Source organism: Prunus persica, chromosome G4 (genome assembly GCF_000346465.2).
Source record: "Prunus persica cultivar Lovell chromosome G4, Prunus_persica_NCBIv2, whole genome shotgun sequence".
NCBI lineage: Eukaryota > Viridiplantae > Streptophyta > Magnoliopsida > Rosales > Rosaceae > Prunus > Prunus persica.
In genome coordinates, this window is record NC_034012.1 from 6,040,888 (window position 1) to 6,063,014 (window position 22,127).

Genomic DNA, 22,127 nt, shown 5'->3' on the forward strand with positions numbered 1-22,127 from the left:
TTAATGGTCACTAAGCTGGAACTGCGCTATGGTGCATGTTCTCCTTGACCAAGGCTTTTTGTAAATTTGTTGAGGTTTTCATATTTGTAAAAACTCGGACTCTGCTTGATTTGGCTTTATGCTGAACCAATTTGTAACGAGAGAAGTCTCACTTCATAAAACTGTTTCTTTGAACTGAGCTGAAACTAGAGATTTGAATTCTAGCTGATTTGTTTCTTGTGGATCAAAGAGCTTTTGATTGCCCTAGGGTCTGAAAGCTTTTGAGATCAGTTGATCATTTTGAGTTTGTCAGTTGTGACTTTGAGAGTTTTTTTTCTTGATTGATTTTTTGGCTGTCTTTTTGATCTGTTCACCTCCTCTCATATTTATAGGAAATGCTAGAATGGGGTTTTTTAATCTTTAATAATGGGCAGCAAATCTTAAAAAAGATATTTTCTTTTTTCATGTTATAAAAGAAAGAAGCTACTATTTTGGCAAAGAAGGGCCATCAACCATCAGCTTTCATGGAGGTCTTTTCCTTGCTTTTCCTGAAAGAAAACCAACTCTCTTTGTTTTCTTTTGTTCCTTGTAAAGAGAAAAAAACATAATCTACCATGATGGTCAGTTTGCTTTTCCTGTTGAACAACTCCCTTGCTCCCTACTTATCTCTTGAAATCGTAGTCTGCTTATCATTTGGAAAGGTCACATGCTTTGGTGCAGAGTTTCTCTGTATATAAAAAGGGGATTTGATCTTCTTTCTTTGGCTGCAAAAATGGAGAAGTCCTCTTGTAGGACCTGCCTTTATTAACTTCCCTATCAACTCCTATGTGATAGTTAAAATTTTTGACTTTTCAAAGTCGGGAAGTCATGTGAGACCTTTTCGAGAAAATACATTTTTTTAGTAAGAAAAGATCTGTTTTACTTGCTTTTTGGAGTTGAGATCAAGTGATGAGAATCTTTTAGAAGTTGGGTTTAATCCATTTTTTTTAATCCATATTTCATAGAAGGATGTCTCATTAGTGAGGAAATCCATGTTCATATTGTTGATGCTTACATTACTGGTCCAACTTCCACTGGACACACTGGATTATTGGTTAATTGGAAAGTATCTGGTTGCCAATAATTTTTTTACAGATTGATGTGGATTACTTGGAAGCACTGTATCAAGTTGCATAGACACCAAGTTAAGAGAAACTAAGAACAACTTTGTAATTCTATGCTTAAAAGGTTCCACTTCCCTTGCATTCTTATCAACTAAATCTTGATAAGCATTTGACATTGATTTTCTCAGTGGCAGCAAGTGATTCTCAAGCATATAGAACATCCACTACAAAGAAAATAAGTTTAAATACAAAACTTTGACCTGCCAGCAACAGTTCAACCAAATAATCTCACAGCTAAATGGACAAAATTGCAGATCTCAGACACAAACTATGAAAGCCATTATAAAATTTTCAAATGTAATCAAAATCCACCTGATGATCCTATGGTTTTTAACCACCCTGGTTTAAGGCCAAGCTTGGACAGTGATGTCTATCTCCAGGAGATGTGCTTTTTACCTAGACAATACTCCTCCCCTCAGCCAACAAGTACATTTGGCAATAATCAAGATATCATAGGCCATTCAGATCACTTTGCACACAATGAAGTTTCTTCCTATCTAGCAGCTTAAAGTTATGGCAATAAGACCCAATGCATACCAAGCATAATGATCCAGTACTTCTAATTTCTGAAAGATTTGGAAGGTTCACTACATGCAAGCTGTAAGACAAATTCTACATCAACCCCTTCAGATATGCAAGGTTTTATGAACTGAACGAGCAATCCATCTTGAGCTCACCTAGAATAATATTTATGCACAAACATCTTCTGAAAATCCAAATGTACTCAAACTCAGTAAGCACATGTGCATGGGGCCTTAGCTTTATGAAACAGTCCATAACACACCCTGTATAGAATATTCTTTAAACATGTGGTCCTGATCATTTTGAGACCATATCCAATTGTTACAAGTCATTTTGGTCAAAATGAAGCATATCATTTTTATACTATTTTAGACTTCCTTCACTTAGAACCCCAAAAATACAATGTCTTTCATTTCACATTACTGTAACAGATAATAGTCAATGCGGTCACACACTCTTATAGGGTGTAATCTATAGTCTAGTGGCAATAGAGATGTTATCAGTTTAACTGTCTATACCTAGAGAATATTACTTCCCTGAGCCCACTACCTTTTGGCAAATAATCACAAAACATAGGCCATTCAGAATCACTTGCACAGAATGAGTTTCTTCCATCTAGAAGCTTAAGTTAACAAGACTGATGCATCATAAGCATGCATGATGAATACCTGTAACTCTAAAAGATTTGGAGGTTCACTATATGCAAGCCTGTAAGACACTCTTACATGAACCCTTCAGACATGCAAGGTTTTATGAGCAATCCATCCTGCGTTAACATAGAAGGATATTTATGCACAAACCAACTTCTGAAAAACCAAATGTACACAAACTCTTAAGCACACACGCACGGGGCATTAGCTTTGTGAAACAGTCCATGACACACCCTGTACAGAACATGTTCCAAACTTGCAGTCCTGATCATTTTTAGACCATATTCAATACGTTACAAGTCACTTTTGTCATGAAGCATACCATTTTTACTTTTAGTCAATCTGTTTGTTCCAGTACTATATGTACGTGTTTATTTATGTAGAAGTCACACCAATTGACCTGGTCGCACTCTCTTATGGGGGCTAATGTATAGTCTAGTGAGAATAAACTACTAAGACAACCGTCTATGTCCATACAATAAACAAAGAGATACAAAAGGAATCAAACTACTAAGACAACTGGATTATTCAATTTTATTTTATTTTTATTTTTTTTTATTAATTATTTTTTTGTCAACAGAAGGTTTTTCAATCAGGTAAACCAACCTGACTCCTAGAATATGGCAAAGACCAAATACAAGATAAATAACATCACAATATGTTGATCCCAGGGACGACAAAAGAAAGACAATATTATAGCCATATGCATCCTTTTGTAAGCAAATTTCAGAATTGGAGACAAACTTGAAAAATGAAAATTTTAAACAGAGAATAAATTGACCAGTAACAGGCTTGGCTTTAACAACTGATTTTACTAATGGATGTTCATACTACTTTGAAACATTGAAGGTTGTAGAGTTATTACGATAAACACGTGTACATTTCTTCGGTTGACAGTTAACAGTAATTCCCAGCAACGTAAATCAATTAAAAGCAACAGCTAGCTTAAATGTTTATTAGGAAAGAAACAAGGATCATGTATAGGTACAACCAAAAACTAAACTCAAAATCCACAAGCCTTTCCCAAAGTTTTGATTTTCCTTTTTTTCTCTTTCTTTTTTACAGCAAGTACACAGAAACTTACACATAAATCCAAGTATCTTCTTCCTTCCTCAGACATCCAAGTTTTCCATCTGAATGCTGCTTTTGAGAGGCACATATTCTCCAAGATATCCGCCAAGGTGATCATGCAAAGCACTCTTGTCAATCCCCTGATGATGGTAACTCTTGCAAACATAGTAAAACACACTCTGCAACAACAACCCAACCAAATTCACAATCACCAAAACACCCACCAAGAACCCACCCACCACAATCCTCACAAAAACCCCATAATCTTCCCCGCCATGGACCACCACTGTCCCAAAAACGCCTCCGATAACTCCACAAATGGACAAATACCCGAACACCAGCAAAAAAGCCATTCCAATCTTCCCCTTCAGCAGCTCATAGCTCTTCTTCATCGCAGCGAACCCATAAACGGGCTCAAGTACAGAAACAACGCTGGCCAAATGCCAGACCACGGTTATATAAACATGTACAACCAAGAATAGAAGAAACAGTACAACGCCGGAGAAAAGAAGCAAAAGTGGGTTCTGGGTATCAATGGCGAGAATGAGAAGGATCAAAAAAGCCACGAAGACGAAATTGTAACAGACCATTAGGAGAGAGACCCAGAGGAAAGTGATGAAGAGGCGCTTGAAGACTTTGGGGATGGCGGAGAGTGTTGAGGAGAAAGAGACGGGCTTTGAGGTGTAGAGGGAAGCGACAGTGAAGACCACTGCGGCTGTGGAAAGGAGAGAGAAGGCGAAGAGGAAGATGAGGTAGCAGAACTGGAAGAGGAGGAGGACGGTCCATTTGTGGTGGAGTTGGGCCGGGTCGGTGGACGGGCCTTGAAGCTGGTTAAGGAGAGGGTGGGTGAAGAGGGAATGGGCTAGGATTGCGAAGGAGAGGGGGAAAATTAGGGTTAGGGTTATGAGGTAGAAGGTCTTAGGGGACTGTTTGGGGATGGAGGTTGATTCTCTGAGGATGTCTGGGATGGTGAGAAATTGAAGCTCCTCTGGGGCCAGATCCATGGGTCTGGTTGGAGGAAAAGAAAAGATAACAAAAATTAAATGGAAATTGTGAAGATTTGGTAAATGGGTTGTTTGAGTTTGAAAGAGATGGTGAGCTGGGAGGTATCAAGATCTTATTTTTAGGGGGGAGAGAGAGAGAGAGAGAGAGAAGGGATGAGGAGATTGGGGAAGAAAGGAATGAACGAAGAAGAAGGTGGCAAAAAAGCATTGATTTTTTATTTTTATTTCATTTTATAAATTATGATGCCTACGTGTAATGCAAAGAGCTTTAACACATGTGTTATTTACCGACAAAAATAAGGGCTCGTTCAGTACCTTATTAGAGCCGTTTGGGAACGTTTTCATTTTCTACCAAAAATACGTTCGGTTTCTCGTTTTTATTTTCACTAGAATTGTTTTTTGAAAACAAGTTTAAACTCATGTACAAAAACTAAAAACACAAATTATCGTTTTCATTTTCTACCCAATGTATTGGTCTAATTGCTTTTTTTTCATATTTATTTTTAGATATTTATTTTAAACTAAAGATAATATTATTTTATAATCTAAGTTTTTCTAAAATTAGAATTTTTTTAAAACTATATATTATTATTCTCAAAGTGTACATTTTTCATTGTTTGTAATGATATTGGTCTTTAAAATATCAGAATATTTTTATAAAAAAATTAGGACAAAAATTAGCAAAAAATATACTTGAAAAATAACTCACAAATTATTGTCTCAAATTGTCCTACCAGACACGTTTTCACTATTTTTATTTTCTAAATATGTTTTCCAATTAATCTACCAGACGCATTTTTGAGTCTTGAAAATGCAAATTCATTTTCTTATTTTCATTCGCATAAAATATTCTCAGATAACATTTTCCGAAAACGTTAGGATCTGTTCAAACACTCATAATTATTTATTTATGTCTCCATATTTATGTGTCCATTTTTTTCTTTTCTCATAACTTTATAGTTCTCTTTTTTGTTACTATGGCTGTTGTATAACTATATCTTTATATTTATGGAAGACATAAATATATAGACAAATGTAAAAAAAAAGAACTATGAAAAAAAGGGAAACATAAAAACACAGCAAAACATATAAGAAAAAAAAAAGAATTGACAAAAACAATCCATATAAATAAATAAAAGAAGACAAAAAGGCTCATTTAGGCTCGATGGATTTCCTAAGGCCTAGCCACAGGCCGACATGGGCTTTGAATTTTCTAAAAAAGCCCGACTGGCTCATCCCATTATTTTCTCTTTCTTTCTTGAAGCCCGACTTGGCTCGACCTAAGCCTATTAGATTTAGGCCAAGCTAGCCAAACCTAGCCTATTAATGAGGCCTACTCGACGATGAGCAGGTAGGAGCAAAGTTGAAGCTAAGGGACTTGAGTTCTCTTCAAATGAATATTCAAATGCCAATTGGTGTAATGTGGTAGGGAGTCCTAGCACAAGTTGTTGATAACGTTCTTTATCTGTAGGGACTTGATCAAGATACAACCGCAACTTATGATTCTGTTCACTAGGGGTATCAATTGGTTTACAATCCAATATTCCAGACTCTGCAATTAAATCCAAAATATACTTTCTTTGGGGTAGAAAGATACTATGTTTTGATATGGCAAATTCAATCCTAAGAAAGTACTTCAAATCACCCAATGACTTCTTCTTAAGCTCAGAAGCCAGATGCTGCTGAAGACTTTGCATTTCTACCCGATCTCCAGTCACAATCATATTATCAAAATAAATAAGCCGTCAGTTTACTTTTATGATGCTTTAGGAGCAAAGTATGATATGAGTTACTCTACACATACCTAAACTTCTTCATAGATGCTGCAAATCTCCCAAATCACGCTCTTGGAGACTGCTTTAATGATGGTCTGTCAATAAGCAGGAGTATATCAAGTAATTGATGTTGATTATTAGTAATTGACTTCTTTTGTTTCTTTTTCGCAGGTTCAGTATTTTTTTGAATTTTTTAGTGTTTTCTTTGTGTTGACTATAAGCCAAAGCTCCCTTTACAAAAACAGAAGAAGCAAAGTTTTACGGTTTGGGTTAACCTTGCTAAACTACGATAGAGCCCAATGCTAGCTCCTCAATGTAGTCCTTGCCTAATTCCCTTATTTGGTTGGGCCTAACCCCCCCCCCCCCCCCCCCCTTTTTTTTTTTCCCCCGTCAACCCTTTTTAAAAATAATAAAAAAAGTTTTTTTATCACAAAACATCTCTGACGTTTACGAAACTATCAAATTGCATTCTTAAAGTTTTTTTTAATCACTCATGGTCCCTTACGTTAATATGGGTGCTCTTAAATAGTCTTTCTGTCAACAAAACTGTTAAGTCCAGGGATATAATCGTCAAATCAATCCATTTTCACCTCTTCAACCATTACTGAATTTATAGGTTAGTTTAGTTGAGAGAAAAAGAAATTGTGGGAGTTGCTCCAAAAGCAGATGAAGGAAGTACGAGACGTTTACCACAGTGGATGCTGGGCATATCTTCTACTGGCCAGGTAAGGAAGCCAAGTAATGGTAAAGAGGAAGGACCTGCCTCTTATGAAACTGAAACATTGGGAGAAAACTCACATGTTCTTGTAAAATGTGAGACAAAGAGAGGAAAAAGAAAATCAACTGAACAAGAAGCAGACTATGGAACCATTTCCCTCTATTTCTTGTTGGAATTGGCTAGAAACTAAAGGTAATTACTGAAAATGAAAGGGATAACATAAACAAATTGAACTATAAAAACCCAGCTGCTATTTTGCCCATAAATTTGAAGATTTTTTGTCACCAAAAGTTTTTAGCGATAGATGTTCATCAGATTTTTCGTGGCTAAACATTTTCTAGGACGGTGTTCTTTAGATTTTTCATCACTAAAATCAAATTTCCAAATCAACTTCAGACTTATATATGCTTTGGGCTCTGGCCAATTGCGACAGATGTTCCAAATTTCTTGAATTTTTGTATTTCCCTGATCCTGGTTATGGTTACAGGTTTCTAGACTTATATATATATATTATAATTTTGGATTGATTTGACGATTATATCCTTGGATTTAATAGCTTTTTTGACAGAATGACTATTTAAGAGCACCTATATTAACGTTAGGGACCATGAGTTATACAAAAAAACTTTAAGAATGTAATATCATTGTTTCGCAAAGGTCAAGGACATTTTGTGATAAAAAGCCAAAAAAGAAATTTAATTAAGAGAAGAAAACCATGTAGGGGTAAATCAGTCAAATTCTTTTATAAATATTTTTTTTAAAGCCCAACAGGCACGCACCCTCGTCTCTGTCTCTCCCTCTCTCACATTCACACATCATAATTGTGCTTCAATGGTCAACGGGGTCTAGTCCAATAGAAAAGAGACTTGACTTGCATATCAGAGGTCTCAAGTTTGAAACCCCCGTGGCATATTAATTGTATGCGTGTGTGTGAGAAACCTCCTCCCATATAATATAAACTATCGCTTGGACTCAAAATTTTTTGCTTCAATGGGCAATATTATTTGGACATTTGAATGTGAAATAGATCCGAATTCATACTCTAGCTGAGCAGTGGCTACGTTAGACTTATAATTATGAGTACAAAGTGTTGTGTTACATAAGTTTCAATCACGGCATAAAATTAAAAACATAAGTTACAATATGACAGGTAATTGACAATACAAAATTGCAATTTTTTGTACATTCAAAAATTGCTGCAAAGAGAGGATTTGTGGTCACTATGCTCAGAAATATAAGAGCACGATTTTGAGGTACCAACGAAGCTCAAATTGGTAAGTAGGATGATAATTGCATAAATTAAAATTATAGGACATGATAGTCATACCACATTTGCGTACCATTAGTGTACCATCTCTCTGATAGAGGTGGAGCCCACCAATATAATGAAATCTACCTCTATTAAAAAAGTGGTACACAAGGTGGTATGACAAACATTTTTGTTAATTAGTGGTGTTAGCAGCTCTTGTTGTGTATAGGTTCTTGTGTGTGCATCTCGTATACGACAACATACTCACGGGGGTAGGACCAGTGTGGGGCTGAATTTGACCAAAAAACAAAGGTTTCGATGTTTTGTGTTTGTGGACGTATTAGGAGGCGGCTGAATTGTAATTGAGGCGGCTGAGATTGTAATTGAGGAGGCTCGAATTGCTATATAGGTGTATGTACCATATAGAGCGGCCGCTGAGATTGAAATCCAGAAGGCTGCGTTGATGAGGAAGCTGGAGAGAGTGGGGGTTGAACCAAGAGGATGAGGCCAGAGTGGCAAGCTTAAGAACACTGCTTGGTTGTTCTTCACCACCAGATGGACTGAGATTGTAATTGATATGCCTTGCAACTTGCAAGCTCGAACCCTGTTAACAAACTTTTCTAGCAGGTGCTCAAGCTCCACCGGATCCTTAAAGCGCACACGGCTCAGGTCCTCACCAGTGTAGCATTCATATATTCCTATACAGGTTTTGAACTTTTGAGCGCGCAACAATTAATTAATCCTGAGATTACGTTTAAATTAAAATTCAGTACACAATGATTAATGAGGTGATGAGCTAAACTTATTCCGTGTCATTGCCTTGTGATATTCTAGTCCCTCTAGCAACCTGGTACCTTTGAATCAGCTCCTCCATGCTAAACCATACAAAACATATGCAAGGAATAAGTTTATTTGGTGAAAAACCATGGAGTAGAATAATTAGACAAGTCGTATAAATTGGAGGGATGGTATTTAGAGTACTCATCCAATGGTCACATTTGAGTCTGCATGCCAAGTACATATATAGTGCATTGGTGCTAATATGACATAGAATGTAATTGCAGGGGGGTTTGAAAATGATTCGAGCGATATATATAGGGGATGAAAAAGAAGGTTATGGTATAGGAATCACAAGTCATCTAAAGCTTTTATCAATTTTGAGACAGAAGGAAAGGTTGGAAAAAAAATTCAAGGGGAGGGTCGGGACAAATCAACAATAACATCAAAAGTTCTCTCTCTGTCTTTCGTGAGAGAGCCACAAAGTGACTGCAAACCGACTGTACATATATGTAGATGTTGAAATAATTACAGTCAAGCCAAGCGGCGCATAAAGAGAAAATTGATCGTTGAAATTGAGTCTGCAAAGTCCATGTGATGATGTGATTGTGTGATTGATATATATATATATATATATATATATTCAATGAAGGAACTTAAAACTGAGTTCCAGCTTAGGCAAAACAAGCATATTCTTATTTTTCTCTTTTCTATTTATAGTCCTCATGCATTTGGAGGCTGCATGCGAAGAAGTAGTCCATGGCACTATTATAATATATAATATATATAGAATGTATGGCACTATAATAATATAGACAACATAATCATAGAATGTTTAGCTGAAATTTGAAGGCTTAATGACCATAATCCAGTTCTCTTATAAAGACAACGTACTCATGAATATAGTAATAACTAAGTACATGGCGTCTTTCATTAATCATATATCAAAGATTACTCGGATCAGTTGAAGGGTGCAGATGCCGAACATGAGGCCGCCCACGACGAAGAAAGGTAAATATGACAGATACCCTCTCATGAATGCAAATGCAAGAGCAAGAACCATTACTGTTTCCACGAAGTTCCTCCTTGGATGGTTAAGTAGAATATACATCTGGGTAATGATGAGAATGAAACCACATGCAACAGATATTGCATCAATTGCGGTGGTATCAATACCTACAATAAACAAAGCACACTGTGATCAGACGATAGAGATTGTAGCGGGTAGACATCAGCTGGGGAGGTGGTGGATCATGAAAATGTAATAATTAATCAGGAATTTTTATTTTCTTTGTTTTAATCTGACATTGTAATCATGAAGTTGCCTCAGTCAGAGATTAATTTGCTATAGGAAAACCTTAGGTATGCAGATCTGGGCAGCTAGCAAGTAGATATAGTAATCTGCACAGATCGTTTGAATTTGATGAGGCTAATGAGCCAAAACTCAAAACCAAACCATAGCACTGAAAAAAGTATGTTACTCAACAAAGGGTTTCTTATTTTAACATACTATTTTTGTTGGATGAAAATAAATGATGAGAGACTTATACCCAATAAAAATCTTAAATGAAGGCGTGCTCACTACAATATGTAAATATGTTAACATTTTGATAAACAAAACGTCGATTTCTTTATTAATAATTTCAATTCTGATAAATTACAGTTATGAAGAATGTAAAATCATTAATTAAAACTAAACCACACACTAGATAATCTAAAAAAAATTACCAATTCAAGAAAATAAAGACAATGAATAACAATTAACATTCTTCAAAGTGTTATTGCCTATTAGCTATATTAATTAATTTACAGTGCTTACAACTAATTACACGATGAACATCCCAGACACATATATCAACCAATAATCCAATTAGCAAGAGCATATATATATAAAATATGGTCTGTGAAAATATGAGAGAGAGAGAGAGAGAGAGAGTAGAGTTTTGAAGCAAAATACCTAGAGGCATTGCTGCTTTACCTAGAGAGTGAGATATATATATATATATATATATATACACACTAACAATTAGCTAAGTTAAACAAGAAGAAAATTCCTGATTCAGATCAAGACCCAAAAACCCAACAATTAGCTAAGTTCAAAAATAAATATACTTTGAACAACAAATAGATATATATATATATATATATATACACACACATAATATGGTCTGTGAAAATATGAGAGAGAGAGAGAGAGAGAGAGAGAGAGAGTTGGAAAGCAAAATACCTAAAGGCATGGCTGCTTTCTCCCTTTGTTCGGTTTCAAGTTTGGAGTGCTACAATAAACAAAGAACTGTGATCAGAAGTACCTAGTTTTCTAAAAACCCTAATGATGACATATGTAAATATGTTAACATTTTGGTATATATGGTCTGTGAAAATATGAGAGAGAGAGAGAGAGAGAGAGAGAGAGAGAGAGGGAAGAGGTTGGAAGCAAAATACCTTGAAGGATTGCTGCTTTACCTCTGCTTTCTCAAGTTTGGAATGCTGAATGAACTTGAGCAACACTCTCTGTATTTATATAAACATAGCAGTAGAAAACTACAGATACATGGGGGTATTAGGTTAGCTGACTTCATTTGCAGCTGGCAACCAAGCTTTCCCTGAAGAGCAAAAAAAATCAACCTTCCAAATCCAAATGTAACAAGGCCAGAGCACATGGAGGGTTATATATGTAACTTCCGCGAGAGAGCCACAAAAGGGTTGCTGCAAGTGACTGCTAGCCTATGTCTACGTATACTACTTACGATAAACAGAAGAAATGAATTTCGCAGGTACAACTCTGTCTTTCTCTTTCTCTCTTTCTCTCTTTCCCTCTTTCCCTATCACACTGTAGAAACCGACATCGTAGTAGGCAGAAGAGATGTAGTTATACATACCCACCATTTTAAAACCGTAGCAGATTACATATATTCTCATGGAGGCTCAAAATGTGACCGTTGGATGAGTGCTATAAATACCCACCAATTATATTCCTGGCCAAATTTTGATAAGGAAAAAAACAAGAGAGGTAAATTAAGCAAATCAATACATATATGCATTGCCTGGTTTTGATGAGAGTAATTATATGTAGTTTATGTTAATTAGTGCAACAAATTACTAAAGATTTCATGAAAATTTAATTAGAAAATTTGGCATAAGTCCAATTCTTAAGGGAGGTTTTGAGTGCAATCCACGTAGACGTTGTTGTTGATCCAAGTCCTTTAACTTTTGTGTCACATAAAATTACATATCTTTTTTTATTTATCTATGTTTATATTATATTATATTTATTTATTTATTATTTTGTTGTTCTAATTATGCCCCTAAAACATAAATAAGGTAAATTATGGATTTGTAGGACATTAAATATCATATTTGTTTTGAATTTAATTGCAAATCTATTTATTGAATTTTGAAATTTTGCCAAGGTATACCGACCTCAAAATTTATAATAAGAGTTCCTGAAAATTTCATACCTTAACAATAGGTAAGGTCAGGGCCGACCTTCGGGGTGGCGGGAAGGGCCATGGCCATGGGCCTCCAATTAAGGGGCCCTAAATTTTCACATATATATATATATATATCAGAGAGCTTCCATTGAGGGATCCCTCAAATAAGCTTATTTGAGGGACACCCCTTATAGACCCCACTCCGGATTGTATCCAACTTTAAAACAAAAAAGAAACTAGCCCCTTGTCAATTGGTTTCTCTTTTTTATTTTTTATTTTATTTTTAGAATTAAAAAAGGATAATATGAGTATATTCCATAAAAATATGACCTATTATCTGATTTTGTTTTTATTTTTATTTTTATTTTTACAATTAAGAAAAGATAACATGGAGACTTTGGAAAAACCCAAAGAGAGAGAAATTTCTTAAAAGAAGTCAAAATGGACAAAATTGCCCATATTTTTTTTTTGGATTTCCTAAGGAATCCTTTACATTTACATGTCTTTAATTTGAAAGTTGAGAGTCAAAAGTGAAAGTTTTTTTGTGACTAAAACTTAAATTTACTAAGATAGAATATGGGCCGTTTTCTCTAAATTTAACCCAGGTGGCAATATGTGAGTTTCTTTATCTAAATTTTATGACACAAGGACAAAAAAGGAATTTCATGTATAAAATATTAATAAATACATAACAGGTGGCTAATTTTGATTTTTTTTTTCTTCTCCAGATTGGATTAATCAAGGTATCTTTATAATATTGATAGTAGAATTGGGTAATATTTATAAAAATATCCGAAAGAAAATGAATTTCGGCCACCATATATCCGTCTTGTTCCTTTCCCCACTATCATTTCCCACCATTTATCGGATGTGCTCTCACTCTGCAACTCGAATTTAAATATCTTTTTTCGTAGTTTAAATTAGATTGAAGTATGGTATCATATGAATAAAATAATAATAAAGCCCTTTTGAAAATAATTTATATTTTTTTCCAAGAAATTTGGTTTATTTGTGTTACTCCAGCTTTTGGCCCAATTTTTCAACTGCATTTTATGTGCCTCAATTCAACTTGCCAAAGAAAAGAATATTATTTAAATCGAAAACCATTTAACAACACTTACTTGAAACATTGAGCTCGTCTACTTCATTTTATCACATAAAGATGTTCCAATGATTTTTGGAAACTTAATTACATTGGTAGCATGGGTAATGCAAACCTCAAACCTGTTTTCATTTCTCAAGTGCCGAGCCCGTTTGATAATCATTTCATTTTTCATTTTTTTACTATAATTTAGAGGCAAATGAGAATACGAATGGAGTGAAGATGAGATATGAGAAGAGGATGTAGTAACAAAAGTGAAAATTTTCAAATAGATTTCAGTTTTCTAGTTTTTGTTTTCAATTTTGTTACTCTTCCCTCACATCATCCCTTCTTATCTTCCCTCTTAATCTCATCTCCACTGTCATCTAATTTCTACTTCACCTAGAAACAAAAATAACAGCTAAACTATTTTGTAAGACCACGGTATTTTCAGCAAGCCCCCATTTATTTCATCAACTGCAAACAAGAAAAAAAAAATCAAAAAGAAAGAAAACTAACGCCACAACAGCTTTGTAATTCTAATCTGATACACACGGTACAAACACATTTACATCAACTTCTTGAACGTTTGTAGGTCGCCTTTGTCTCAAGGGAGGGCTTGAGTATTCGACGCCACCATCCGATGACGACATATTAGATGACACAGTTGACTCAGGAATTGAGCTTGATATTGTGTTTGGCAGAGGGGTTTCATTTCTATGACTCTGGGAAGCAACAGAAATTGGCCGCCTGGGTGCTTCAGGTGCTGGATTACCCTGAGATTTTTCTGCAAGTTTTCTTAGAAGATCCATAACAGTTGGAAGAAACCTCGATACGATAGTTAGTATTCCTGACAGCTGCTAGCACCAAACAAAAGAAACTAAAATTCGAACCCTGATTAAAATAAGGAAAATTCCAGTAAAACTCAATTTTATACTCACGATGCCATGTTGGAACACTCGCCCAATGTCCATCTGTACCCATAAGGCCCTTGAAATTAAATATGCAACAAATAGAACCATGAGGTAGAGAGGGTTCCTGTTTTATTTGAAGGGAAAAGCCACGTGATTAACAGATGGGACAGACTTTAGGGACATCCAAACAATTAACAAATGTGGAGAACCTAGTACTCTTAATAAACTTACGTTATAAGGAGTTTAATTTCGTTATAACCAAGAACAATCATCGCCAAAATAGCCCATAGAGGAGGCCACCAGTTGTTACTCTGCTTGTGAGCCTCCTGAAAATACAAAAACAAACAGCAGCAAAAATAAAATTGCACGATTAGATTGAGCAAGCCTAAGCCGTTAAAAAGTCAAGATTAGGATTTCCATATGTTCTGGAACTTCACATATAAAATGTTTTGAATTAGGATAAATAAGAACAAAGAAATGTCATCTGAAGACGATGCACATATCCTAATTCCAAGTTCCTACTACTAGTTGCCCATCACTTTAGCAAGAGCATACTCCAATTATCCAGATCTTCCTAATTCAAAATTTTGCAGAACATTTCATGAAAAACAAAATCCATTTATTCTTCATGCAACACCGTTTAAATCATAATTAGAACAATTAAACTACTGAAGTTAGAGTTAAGATAAAAGAAACTAAAAATATACCTGGGCTGAAATAGCTTGAGTGACACTATACTCAGTCTCTGCCTTGAACTGTCTCCACAACGACTTGCACTGTACTGGAGTAATTAAAGTATCCTTTGATGAAACCTGGTTCAAAGTAAACCTTAAATAAGAAACCAGTTTGATCATACAAACATTATACTGATAAACCAAAACACATTAAATGGTGTACCTCTTCCCAAGTGCTTGAGGCAAGAGGATACGTAGAAGCTGCTACTCTCCTATCTTGCGAAGATGAAACAGTAACAGTTCCATCCATCAAAGAAGAAAAGAGAAGTTTTTCAATATTATCTGGCTTCGACTCCATGCGGATGGCAGCCATGACCGACAAAAGCTTTAGAGACTGCAAGAAAGAGATCATAAAATACAATAATATCACTTTAACACAAATAGACAGATAAACTATACTTCCATAAAAGTTCCCAATGATTACCGCGGAGCGGGCATCCTTGGTAATACTTCTAATGTCTTCTTTCTCAGTCCAAACCCTAGGCATTGAATCACTGTCATAATTGAAGACTGTCGAGAACCTGAGAAATGTTAACAAAGGTGATAAGCAACCAATCTGACAATGAAAAAAGGAGAAAATTTGTTGATTAGTTCTCTACCGATCCTTCATGTGGATCATAATGTTTCCAGCCTCTTCTCGTGCTTTTTTCTCAACCACATTTCTTGCATAATCCCTTAAATTTTGAGTCATTTTGGTAGATGTATCTTTGTCCAACTCAAAACCAGCAACTGCAGCTGAGAACTCCAATACTGCAACTTCAGTGTCATGATTAAGAAGTTTTCTCATTGAAGTCCAAGTGTCTTTTCCACCAGTTTCAAGTAGTGCCTCTACAGGTCCAGTTAAAGATGCAGAAAGTTGTTTCTGCAAAATTAAAGGGTATTTGCTTTGAGTATTTTGAATAACAAATAATATGAGCATAACTTTAACGGTATCATCCGGCGTATAACCAAGAATTTACTCCATCATCAGAAAACTACCTCATAATTGATTTTCAGTTTTGACAACTTTGCACTACGAACGGATGATGCATGAGCATCTATATCACGTTTAAGTTTTTCCCTGACTCTCGAACCATCCCAATCAGCTTGTTGTATGGCAGTATCTGAAAAAGCATAAAAGATAAGTAATAACAAAGATTTTTTTGGTTGACAAGCATGTTAATTACCTGCACATCCTTTGTCAAACTCAAGCATGGAAGACTGACTAGAGGTACGAACAGATGAAGCAAATTCTCCTCCTTTGTTTAACGATTGCTCCAGCCTCACTTTAAAATCTTCAAGTGCTTTAGAACGCAGGTGTCCCAGCATGGTCGTGTATGCAGGGTAAACAAACTGGAAAATTCATAGGAAAACAAGATTTAAGCTAAAATAAGCACGATAATTGGAATCAGTGGCTGCTATGAATTCTCAAAATTGACAATATGAAATCCATCCTGCACATTAATTAGTCTGGGTTTGAAGAGAATCTGAACTATAAAGATCAGGCAATGTTACTGTTTGAGTATTAATAACAAGCAAGCTCTATAGTCACTTTAAACTTCTCGTATGTAATTAGATGGAGTCAAGCTTCAGTAATGATGTTTGGCAGCTTATTTTAAACATAATTATTTGACAGGACTACCAGAAGGAGAAAATTTATGTTGCCAACGCACTTCATTATCATGCCCTTCATTTTGAGATTAGGGTCAACAGTAATGTGGTATTCAAATTAATTTGGAGGCTTCGAAAAATGAAAAAAAACACTACTAATCACGACTTCCCTATTTTCCAAGAATTGTCTAAGAAACTGAAAACCTAACTAAAATCTCTGTTAAATTAGAGAGACAGAGAGTAGCCATACATCCAATGCTTTTGACTCCAACAATTGTCGTTTTGAGTTCCTTACACCTTCATCAAAGTAGACGGCCTCCATGTCATATCTGTCATTCATAAGCAAGATCAAGACAGAAATAAAGCCAGTACTAAAAACAGTACAAGCCATACAACACCAACAATTAAACTTCCTATGCATAGTAAAAACACAAAATAAGCACACATATACACGTTAAGAATCCCTCAACACTGAGATGCTACTCGCTAGTTTTAGTAGTCAAGCCAAAACCAGTGGACAGAGTAACGTGTGAAAAATGCATCCAAATTTTTTTTGAATAGGTGATCAGTCCAATGACAACATAAAACTACTGCAAATATAAGGTAATAGCAGGTACTCAGGCTCAAATAGCATCTCATTGATATTTACAGCATAAAATGGAGAAACACTATACTACCTAAAATTACACAGACAAAAAGAATTATTCTCTGAAAAGCAGTATGGCTACAGTGGTTGCTTTGTTATTATAGTGTGAAATAACCAACAGATTAATGTCTGGCCTATCAAATATTGAGAACTTTACATCATACTCATAGCATTTGGTTGCTTCCTTGCAAGCAGTTGAGGGATAAAAAAAAATTTACTTATTGTCGTGCCATAAGTACTATCACCTAGGAGAAGGTTTATCTTTTTCAACGAACTTTAGGAGAAGTTTTATTTTTTGACAAAATTAACTTTCAGCTGGTGGAAATACAGAAGATGGAGCTCTTAAATAAGGCACATAAGCTTGGTTCTTCAGAACAAACAATCTAATATATACAGTCGGGAGTCAGTGTTGCAAGTCCAGCAATATAAACAGCCTGGCAGACTACTTTGTAGAGAGAGAAGGGGGATGACTGAAAACAAGCAAATATAATCAGATCACGTGAAGCTACTACAACCAGAGAAAATGATCTTAAGCATCTAACAGTGTATGTACTTCCTCATATCTTTCTCCACCAAAATATATTCAATTTTAACACATGTTTTTGAATAATAAGAAAATTTTAAATTAAGAGAGTAAAGGTAACAACACTTAAATGGTATTAGGTTTTGCCAAGTCTCTATTTTTTTCCAATGAAACAAATGAAGAACAATGCCTTGTAAGTTAGAAACGAAATGGGTGCAGGGTATAAATGCTGTCTAAATGGAAAAGAAAGGAAACATAGTGTTTCTTCTCCTAGTTAGATGTTCCACCAAATCCCTCTCCTTTCATCATTGAATTAAAAGAAAATCACAAACATAGACAGTTGCAACCCCTTGTTCACCTTGGAATTTTAAACTAACATATTTAAACAAGAGTGAAACTTACTCAGAAAGATAGGTGCCTAGGATGGAGCTGAGCCTTATACCAAAACCTTGTACGGGACCAATTTGGACAGCTTCTTTCAATGCCAACCAATCCTAAATCATATTCATCCAATGAATGACCAATAAAACCTTATAGATCATATTAGAAGGCTAAGCTCTCAAAAATGGAGATAAATGAGTACATACCTCATCATAGACTAACTGATTAGATTTCTGGTTGGCAATCTCTTCACACCGAACAGTAGCAACCATAACCTAATTTAATCATTTACAGTATTATGCACATGTCATAGGCATATGAGAAGTGAAGACCACAAATAATTTTCTAATGGGAAGAAAAGAAACTAAGAAACCTTGTGAGCGGGAAGATCCAGGTCCTTGTTCTCTTTGATTACTTTCCAAATCTGTTGTGCACTAAAGGAAAATCCTGTGGCAGGGACAACACCCCGTCTATCACCAGCAAGCCCTCCTGGAGAAATAGAATGGAAAAAGCGCTGCCTCAGTTGAGCAACCTGCATGATACAGGCCATAACCAGTAAGTATCACAGTAAATTTACAATGAACTAATTTACTTAGGAACATAAGAAATGTTTCCCCTGACGTGAAGGAATTCAAAGGATTATGTTTCCCCTGATATGAAGGACATCAAGCAATTCTTCATATTTATAAATATACATATTCAACCAATAAGTAGATGATACAACATGCCCCAGAAATCGGAAACCAAAAAAAGAGAAATATAATGGCCAATATGATTTTGGACATAATGAATTGCTCCTGATAGTAGAGGGGTTACCTCCTCCTTAAACTTCTCCTCCTTCTCTTCATAACTGGACAAAGCAACTACTTCTACCTTCACGTCAAAGAATGTAGTAATCAGCAACAATAAGCTTTGACTAATGACGACATTAAATAGAACACAAGGCTGTCTGAGAGTAGAGAAGGATATAAGAGATCTCACACTAAAGAAATCACTGAAGGGGGTACTTTTATGGGCTTGGGGCTTCGGAACTCCATCCCATATCTGCAGAATTTAAAATATCTGAGAGATACAAAGAAAACAACTGAGGTATAAAAACAACATAACGTTGAAGAGAAAATTACCTTCTGTATATCTTCCCTCAAAACCGGCTCCAGATATTCAAACGGGGTCTAAACAAACAGCCACAAACAAGAAAATTTTAATATGGAACAAGAAAATATTTCACGAGGGCAACATAATTGAATAGATCCTGTTAATAAGCTGAAAAAGTAAGCCCAGACCTTTGTTTTATCACGTATAACAAACAGTAATGTCGTTTTACGGGGGCTGAATAAGCGCATCATGACCTATATACATTCAAACCCAGAATTTCATTAACCGACATTAAATGCTGAATAGACAGTAGAGATATAGACATGGTTCAAGGGTACCTGAAAAACTGTTTTCAGTAAAGGTTTGTTTGCAGCTTGCTCGCGACCTATATCATGACACCACCTATATATTATCCAATCTCCAATTAATTTTAAATTACATGTATATGTGCAATCAAAAAATATGTATTGACATGAGTTTCCAGATAAGAAGTCATGTAGACAGTATATGGTTGTCACTATGAGCCTACGTATATACTGTTATCTTCAAATGTCAAACAACTTCAGGACTCTGAATTAAAAGTTCCTAATGTGAATAGCCCCTGTTTTCATGAAGGGCAAAGTCCTAATTAAACACTCACTGAGAATGAAGTGATATCAGAAGCTTCTTTCCTAGGAATATAGATGTTGAAAACCAATTTGAAAATAACTTTGTCTTGCTAAAACAAACTGACACGAGATACCAATGCATGTGACAATCTTAAATAGACACGTCTGCTCATTTGACATAACACTTACCAGAACAAGTTACAACCCACTAACAAATTGGAGGTAACCACTACATATATGCCCATCAACTATGCAAAGTAATGTACGTTATCAGCCAGGTAGTTCCAAGATAAACTAAAAAACAAGCTTACATATTTATCAGCACAATGTCTGAAACTGCCAGGGCAAATAGGGCGCTTTGCTTCTCGAATGTAGTATCATCCTGGAAAATAACAGAATTTCTGAGGAAGCATGAAGGGCGATTTAATCTGAGAACAACTACATTTTACATAGAGAAGTTATGAAAAGTTTAAAATGTGAATAGAACTAGGCATTAATAGCTCTGATTATATCCCTCCCAAAAAAAGAACAAATGGGGTTTTAACAGAAAGCTGATTACCTCGCCTCTCTCCCTACCATCGGTACCCTCCAAATCCATGGCAATCGTGCAAGGCTCAATGCCAACACACTTGGCTATCCAAATACCCTTAGTTGTTTGGCTCCTGAAGTAAATACATACACATATACATTTGGCATCTATTCTAAAGCAAATTGAGTATATTACCAACTGAAAACCTCAGAAACTAACCTTCCACTGTATGCATCCATCTCTCTAAACTTAGTGTGGAACAGATGGTTCAATAAAGTGCTCTTCCCTGTGATTTCATAGGCAATTAATTACCCCAATGTTGCTCAAGCTCAATCAATTAAATTAAATAAAGTAAAAAAGCTTTTTTTTACCGCTGCTCTGAGGACCCATGATGGCAACAACAGCATAGGAGAGTCCACACTCAGCAAGCTTCACTTCCTTGACGAACCTGTCGAGCCCAGAAGAGTTAAACTCACCATCTCCATAGATGAGTTGTGTGGCGCAGCAATCTTCCTCCATGAATACAATACTCTCAAAATCTCCAACTCTTAGAGCCCAAACCCAGCCTTCAAGGCTCCAACTTTCAAGTGCCGACTTATATATACTTGGAGACCTTAGTAGGGTTATAGTAGGAAATACATAAACTCTTTTATTACACAAGATACGTACTAAAAGATAAAGAAATAAAATCCTAATAAAATAGAAAATAAATCTCCTAATAGAATTAGGATCTCGAGTCTCTTCTTCTTTTTATTTCTTTTTTTCCTTTTTCTTTTTTCTGGTTTCAAGAAAATTGGCGATGTGTCATTGAATTCATTTTGTATTATCGCTGGTGGCAGAATTGGATTCGCCACCTAACTCCTCTATCTCTCTCTCTCTCTCTCTCTCTCTCTCTCTCTCTCTCTCTCTCTCTACAATGAAAACTTCGTGTTTATCGGTCACTTGTCAAATAAATTTACTTCGGTGACTTTTACGCCATATAATTTATATTATTTGTTCAAAAAATATAATTACATATTTTCACATTATTTTTGTTCATCAAAAATATAATTTATATTATTTTTTCAAAAAATAATAATTACTTTTGTGAAAAGGTACTGTATGCATGATTAAAAGAATTTAATAAATAAAGGTTTTGACATGCTAATATTAATGTAGCTATATTTTCTATTCTATGTTACCTAATTTAATATGTCAAGTCTGCTTAAGAAAATATGGGAAAAAATAAATTTGAATTTTAAAATTCAAAGTATACGTGACTAAAAAGGAAAAAAAAATTTAAAGGCACGTTTGGTATCCTATCCAAGTAAGGAATTCAGAAATTATGATTTTTCTTAAAAACAAGGAGTTCTCTAATTCATTTTTAAAGATCCAAAAAGTTGTTTGGTATTGAACTTGAAAACTATTTTTGAATCTCTAAAATTTGAAAACTTGTTTGGTTGAATTCTTGAAAAACAATATATATAATTAATATATTTTAATAAACATTGTTAAATTTATTTTAACATCCATATTTTAGTACCATATATGATGACGAAGAAGACACATAAGAGAAGACACCTAAAAATGAGCAATAAATCAAGAGGTACTGTGTGGTTCCAAATATTTCTTAGTAAGCAAGAGAAAGAGAGCATATCCACAAGATTTTCATGCATAATCATTGAACCTATTTAAAAGTTTTCACAAC

The 22,127-nt window shown here is 35.2% G+C and overlaps 2 protein-coding genes across 3 annotated transcripts; both read right to left on the minus strand.

Annotated features, from left to right (window-relative positions):
• On the minus strand, positions 3,146-4,749 carry LOC18780925. The gene has a single exon (XM_007211577.2). The coding sequence runs from the start codon at positions 4,387-4,389 to the stop codon at positions 3,427-3,429; it is 963 nt and encodes a 320-aa protein (XP_007211639.1). The 5' UTR covers positions 4,390-4,749; the 3' UTR covers positions 3,146-3,426.
• Positions 13,685-21,137, minus strand: LOC18778497 (protein ROOT HAIR DEFECTIVE 3 homolog 2). Of its 2 annotated transcripts, XM_020562961.1 has the most exons (23): positions 20,812-21,137; positions 20,660-20,726; positions 20,471-20,573; positions 20,223-20,293; positions 19,642-19,705; positions 19,492-19,557; positions 19,333-19,380; positions 19,190-19,252; positions 19,025-19,081; positions 18,582-18,740; positions 18,415-18,483; positions 18,230-18,321; positions 16,909-16,987; positions 16,235-16,400; positions 16,047-16,171; positions 15,668-15,930; positions 15,493-15,589; positions 15,232-15,402; positions 15,042-15,146; positions 14,566-14,660; positions 14,362-14,458; positions 13,993-14,277; positions 13,685-13,897 (listed from the first exon to the last, which is right to left on the minus strand). In XM_020562961.1, the coding sequence occupies exons 1-23, from the start codon at positions 20,957-20,959 to the stop codon at positions 13,886-13,888; spliced, it is 2,502 nt and encodes an 833-aa protein (XP_020418550.1). In that variant the 5' UTR covers positions 20,960-21,137; the 3' UTR covers positions 13,685-13,885. The 2 variants fall into 2 exon arrangements, with proteins under 2 accessions (XP_020418550.1, XP_007214194.2); XM_007214132.2 differs by having other exon boundaries at positions 13,685-14,277; positions 20,812-21,136.

Excerpts from the sequence above, each read along its gene's own strand:
- LOC18780925 (XM_007211577.2), bottom strand. The coding sequence starts at position 4,389 with ATGGATCTGGCCCCAGAGGAGCTTCAATTTCTCACCATCCCAGACATC.
- LOC18778497 (XM_007214132.2), bottom strand. The coding sequence starts at position 20,959 with ATGGAGGAAGATTGCTGCGCCACACAACTCATCTATGGAGATGGTGAG. Across the intron at positions 16,172-16,234 it reads GTTTGACAAAGGATGTGCAG|ATACTGCCATACAACAAGCT; the intron begins GTAATTAACATG and ends ATGCTTTTTCAG. Across the intron at positions 14,278-14,361 it reads GAGTGTTCCAACATGGCATC|CTGTCAGGAATACTAACTAT; the intron begins GTGAGTATAAAA and ends TGGTGCTAGCAG.